The 6,249-nt window shown below is 42.2% G+C and overlaps 1 protein-coding gene across 1 annotated transcript; it reads left to right on the top strand.

The window, feature by feature from the left end:
• Positions 1-3,196: 3,196 nt before the first annotated feature.
• LOC139390702 (HIG1 hypoxia inducible domain family, member 2A) lies at positions 3,197-5,118 on the top strand. The gene is made up of 2 exons (XM_071138016.1): positions 3,197-3,470; positions 4,308-5,118. Exons 1-2 carry the CDS (start codon positions 3,290-3,292, stop codon positions 4,469-4,471), a joined length of 345 nt encoding a protein of 114 aa, XP_070994117.1. The 5' UTR covers positions 3,197-3,289; the 3' UTR covers positions 4,472-5,118.
• Positions 5,119-6,249: the final 1,131 nt, after the last annotated feature.

Genomic DNA, 6,249 nt, shown 5'->3' with positions numbered 1-6,249 from the left:
CTGCGTGCCGCCACCTACTGTGCTGGATGGAGTGTGTGTGTGTGTGTGTGTGTGCGTGTCACGGTTTACAACATTTCTCAATCCTCCTACTTTAACTCAGTACGGTCTGAGAACAAAAAATTATCATAAAAAAAGAGCCCTACTAACTTCTAATAGACCCTTCCCCATCCCCTAAATCCCTTCCAAACCCCGCCAAACACATCTAACCCCAATGACCCTACACTTCAATCTGTCCCTCTCTTCAACATACTTACAACAATATAACAACGCAAGCTCCACCGTTTCATCGGCCATACACTCCAAACATAAACCATTGCCAGCCAGATGTAAGGACGAGTTCAATGTACAATGTCCTAAGCGCAATCGAGCAAACACCACTTTGTCCTTTCTAATCTGTCCTTTGAATTTTAGTCCAGCGACCTTTCTTTGGAGGTCATAGAAATACCCTTGGGCTCAGAGTCCCATCCCTTCTGCCACTCATCTATCAAAATGGCTCTGATCTTACATTTGGCCTTACCTCTACCCCAGTGGAACATTCATAGAAATGCCCTTGGGCTCAGAGTCACATCCCTTCTGCCACTCATCTATCAAAATGGCTCGGATCTTACATTTGGCCTTACCTCTACCCCAGTGGAACATTCATATAAATGCCCTTGGGCTCAGAGTCACATCCCTTCTGCCACTCATCTATCAAAATGGCTCTGATCTTACATTTGGCCTTACCTCTACCCCAGTGGAACATTCATAGAAATGCCCTTGGGCTCAGAGTCACGTCCCTTCTGCCACTCATCTATCAAAATGGCTCTGATCTTACATTTGGCCTTACCTCTACCCCTGTGGAACATTCATAGAAATGCCCTTGGGCTCAGAGTCACATCCCTTCTGCCACTCATCTATCAAAATGGCTCTGATCTTACATTTGGCCTTACCTCTACCCCTGTGGAACATTCATAGAAATGAAACAATGTCTTGCTTCAAAGCTCTTTTGGCTAACTGGTCTACAATTTCACACCTGAATGTGCTGGGACCCAGCAGAATCTCCCTACTACACCCATTCTCTCAATTCTCCATAGTAACATGAATACCTCCAATAGTAGGTCACTCCTGTTAGATACACACTACACCTGATGTATTCGATGCATGTGACTAATACAATTTGATTTGATTTAGTAGGTCACTCCTATTAGATTTACCAGATGATAAACTATTCATTACAGACAGAGAATCTGAGCATCCTATAATTCTAACAGGTTGTACGTCCTCCAACCACCAGAGGGCGACTATTATCACCTCAACTGAGTATACTTTCCTTTTCTCCACCAAGGTTAGATCAACAACAGGATCTGGGAGTAACCATGGAGGAACATCCCCTATCACCAAAGAAGGGCCAACCTCCAACTCTCTCAAACCACTCTCATCAGCAAGCTTTCCACCTGTCCAACCAAAACCACTGCCTTGTCTACTAGTATATTCCCATCAGTCATCTAGAACAGTAGCAGTGGGATGCTCAACCTCACAGCCTTTCAACCTAAACCAACAAGCTAATTACAATTTTTTTTTTTACACCGTATATCCAAAGGCATCTCACCTGCCTCCACTAGTAAGACACATACAGATGGTGATTTAAATGCACCAATGCATATCCTTAAAGCTAAATACTGGATTCTGTCCAGCCTCTGAAGACAAGTCTTTGCTGCTGTTCCATAAACTATACACCCGTAATCAATCGTCGTCCTGATCAGAGTTCTATGAATATTCATCAACGATGGTCTGTCAGCACCCCCTTCATAACCAGAGACCGAGTGCAAAAGATTCACCACCTTCTTACACTTTGTCTCAACATTTATGACATGATCTGTCCATGTATATCGCTCATTGAACCATAGAGTCAAATATATCGCTCAAATAACCATAGACCCAACACAGGAAAGGAAGGCCCAGAGTTACCTCTGCTGCAGAGGATAAGTGCACTAGAGTTACCAGCCTCAGAAATTGCAAATAAATGCTTCACAGAGTTCAAGTAACAGACACATCTCAAAATCAACTGTTCAGATGAGACTGTGTGAATCAGGCCTTCATGGTTGAATTGCTGCAAAGAAACCACCACTAAAGGACACCAATAAGAAGAAGAGACTTGCTTGGGACAAGAAACATGAGCAATGAACAATAGACCAGTGGTAATATGTCCTTTGGTCCAAATTTGAGATTTTTGGTTCCAACCGCAGTGCCTTTGTGAGACGCAGAGTAGGTGAACGGATGATCTCCGCATGTGTGGTTCCCACCGGGAAGCATGGAGGAGGAGGTGTGATGGTGCTTTACTGGTAACACTGTCAATGATTTACTTAGAATTCAAGGCACACTTAACCAACATGGCTACCATATCATTCTGCAGCGATACGCCATCCCATCTGGTTTGCGCTTAGTGGGACTATCATTTGTTTTTTAACAGGACAATGACCCAACACACCTCCAGGCTGTGTAAGGGCTATTTGACCAAGGAGGAGAGTGATGGAATGCTTCATCAGATGACCTGGCCTCCACAATCGCCCGACCTCGACCCAATCGAGATGGTTTGGGATGAGTTGGACCGCAGAGTGAAGGAAAAGCAGCCAACAAGTGCTCAGTATATGTGGGAACTCCTTCAAGACTGTTTGAAAAGCATTCCAGGTGTGAAAAGCTGTCTTCAAGGCAAAGGGTAGTTACTTTGAATCTCAAATATAAAATGTATTTTGATTTGTTTTCACACATTTTTGGTTATTACATGATTCCGTATATGTTATTTCATAGTCTTGATGTCTTCACTATTATTCTACAATGTAGAAAATTGTAAAAATAAAGAAACTTTTGACTGGTACTGTATATATATATATATATATATATATATATATATTAATATAAATATATATATATATCCAACAGATAAACTCTTATTAACTAAGGTAAACTCTGGTAACTAAGGTAAACTCTGGTAACTAAGTGTGGTGAAGTTTTCTTTAGTTTATGTATAATTCTGTTATCTAAAAAATGGACATAACTTGTCATAACTTATGATTGATAAGATCATGTCTTTCTATTTTACGATACTTTCAAGCATCAAACACTTTTCTTTGCATTGATACATGTGGTCAAAGGTGACCCGGATGGAATCCCTTGCGTGATAGCATGTGATTATTTACGGAAGCTCTCGAATGAGGTCATCTATCACATTTTCAACATCTTTGTTCGGAACCATTCATCCGCTCCCAGTGTAGCTGGTATCCGTAACTTCGGGAACAGACACTCTGCAAACATGGCTTCTGCCACTACCCCGGTTGTCCCTGAACAGTCAGCGACAACCACACATTTACCAATGCTCGACATATCCAAGCCCCCCGTTATAGAAGGATTTACACCTCTATCTCGACCCAGAGAAGAGACGTTTCAGGAGAAGTTTATGAGGAAGTCGAAGGAGAACCCGTTCGTCCCTATAGGTCAGTTACATAAGCGGTACTGTAAGTCTATTGAAAATGGTCCAATGTCCACAGCTGTATCTATTCGGCTTCAATACATACTATTACTAAATTAGATGATTCAGGCATTGAATAGACTGTCATTTGGTCAATCACTTACCAAAGAGACAGCACTGTTGTAGCTAGTTAGCTAACTATGTTAACTCGTTTGCTAGCTAGCAGGGAAACAGCATACAATCAATTTAACCGCTAATTTGGTAACTTTACAGCCAGCTACAGTTTTAATAAGATGTGTCATGCACAGTGTCCTTGTGGACCCCATAAGGTACAGTAAAAGGCGTCAACATTGATGATTTAATTGGAACAAATCCGAGTGTTCCGAGCCCCATTATGAAACATTACAGGGGCCATAATGTCCTTGTCAAGGAGTTTTCATTAAAAAACTAAACATGTATTATAATGGTAAACTAGTGTAATCAATGGGTCATACACTGGGTGCTAGACTACACAGGTCAGTAACTGTCAGTATAACATAGTTTAGTTATTGGACATTTATGTGAATATAACATCGGACACTACAACACATTGGGCGTGCTCTCTGTCGCTCTTCTTTCCCCTGTGGTTACAGGGTGGATTGCACACACAATCGGGCCTAAAATATTTTAAGATTTACACCAGTGCTTGTTCTTTTACAGTACAATGGATTGTACACCTTCAGACCCCCTTTCAGTCTTCCAAAACAAACCAGAGAAGCATTGAGACCACTTTGAAACAAAATGGAAGTTACTGAATGCACCTCCTTTCACATCAGCTCTTTTCAGACCGTTTATGGAAAACCTCATTGTTTTCTCCTCTCAGGTTGTCTCGGTACAGCTGGAGCGTTGATGTACGGTCTCCGAGCCTTCAAACAAGGCAAGACCCGGCAGTCCCAGCTCCTGATGAGAGGACGTATCTTCGCACAAGGCTTCACTGTAGTCGCTATCATCTTCGGCGTGTTCACCACGGCACTGAAGAAAGACTGAGCAGCATCAGGGTTGTATTCATTACTGCAAAAACGTTTTTTTTTTTTTTTTTGCAACGGGGAAAAAAACTAAAACAAGGGGTTTCTTATTAGACAAGTTCAGGTAGTCCCTCCTTGTTTGACTGTTTTCTAGCGTTCGGCGACTAGTGAATACGACCCAGGCCTTTTGGAACCTCCCGCCAGTCTATCCTCTCCTTTGAGCCTTGGAGAAAAGCGTGGTGGGAATGAAATGTTTGAATACGTAGAAAGACTAACATAACAGATATTTAAAAAGGGCCAATCAACTGTTTTTTTCTCTCTTCTCTCTCTCTCTCTCCTTTTCTGGACTTCCTTAACTGCTTTGGGCTGATCCAGTCAAATGAAATGTACACCCTGTTCTGCAGATGGTAAAGCAAGCAGCAACAGACTGCCTTGAGTTTAAAACCTAATTGTGTAACTATATGCAATGCAGCCATCCACATATGTAGACACACAGCCAACCCACTACCACTCGCTATCGGTTAGAGATCCACCTCTGTAGTACAGAGAATTATAACAAGACTCAGAACCACATTTTTTAGCACCATGTATTGTCAGTACCACTAGCCGTGTATTAGCCATATCAAGTAAAACAGAGTCCTGTCCCTTCAATAAAAATGTAAAAATTCATAGTTTGTCTGCTGTAATACTTGAGAGAAAGATGGCTCTTAGGACCAATATAGTGATTAAGGAGTGTTGTAGGGACCGGTGAAGATAATCGGTCACTGTGGGGCTCTGGTAAAGGAGGCAGAGGTACAGCTTTTTTACCAGTAAGCCTATGGTCTCCAGTCTTCCCAAAACAGCCCCTGTTTTTAGTACAGTCTTATTTAAATCCTCACACACACACAACCCTTTGTTTGATGATGAGTTTTCCAGTTCCCATGTAACATTCATCTGTGTGAGGCTGGATGAGGCCATCCTAATGGATAACAGTTGATCACAGATTCACAGGAAACGCAGCTGGGGGGGGGGGGTTGGAAATATGACTCGACATGGACACTAGTCTAATGTTGTTTAATAGGGCCATGATTAGGTCTCTGAACAGAGTGGCTGCAGATCACTGGACCTTTCTTCCCTGGGGGGCTAAACGTCCTCGCAGATTCTGTACGTGTGGGGCTTCTCTACGTCCAGTCTCAACAGGCTACTCTGGTGAATGGTGCTGATTTAGTAACATAATATCAGATCTATCTATCTGGGGGGGGGGGGGGTTACCCAAGGAGCCGCAGCCTCGGCCTTAAAACCATGACATAACAAGCCCCCTATTATGTGAATTCTTGTGGTGCCGAGGATCAACCTCAGAATGACAGGATTCTTTAGATGGGAAGACACTGTTGGAACAGACTACGTTGGCTAGCCTGATCCCAGATCTGTTTTAATGCTGTCAACTTCTATGGCCATCGTCTAGACCGTATGTAGAAAGGGTCATTGTCGCGTTTCGGCAAGACCGCACACAAAACAGATCAGAAAACCAGGCTATGAAATAGTCAAGCTTGGGAAGGAAACCATTAAAATTAGCCAAAAGTACAAACAACGACAGGAGTAAAAAGTCCAGCAAGGCCAACAAGCTCTAAAATGTCAGGACAAATTACTAGGTACCATTAAATAATCCATTTAGGAATATTATACTACAGTAAATGTATAGGTCCGTGAATCAATTCTTAACTCAAAAAAATAAAATAAAAACTAGCATGTGTGTAGTTTAGAACCTATTCCTAATGTAGTACCTGAACAGGACTGGCTATATTACACCCGACACATTAA

Source organism: Oncorhynchus clarkii, chromosome 31, assembly GCF_045791955.1.
Source record: "Oncorhynchus clarkii lewisi isolate Uvic-CL-2024 chromosome 31, UVic_Ocla_1.0, whole genome shotgun sequence".
NCBI classification, from domain to species: Eukaryota; Metazoa; Chordata; class Actinopteri; order Salmoniformes; family Salmonidae; genus Oncorhynchus; species Oncorhynchus clarkii.
Note: the sequence above shows the minus strand (reverse complement) of the source record. Positions and strands in the feature narration are given on the sequence as shown.

Excerpts from the sequence above, each read along its gene's own strand:
- LOC139390702 (XM_071138016.1), top strand. The coding sequence starts at position 3,290 with ATGGCTTCTGCCACTACCCCGGTTGTCCCTGAACAGTCAGCGACAACC. Across the intron at positions 3,471-4,307 it reads GAACCCGTTCGTCCCTATAG|GTTGTCTCGGTACAGCTGGA; the intron begins GTCAGTTACATA and ends TTCTCCTCTCAG.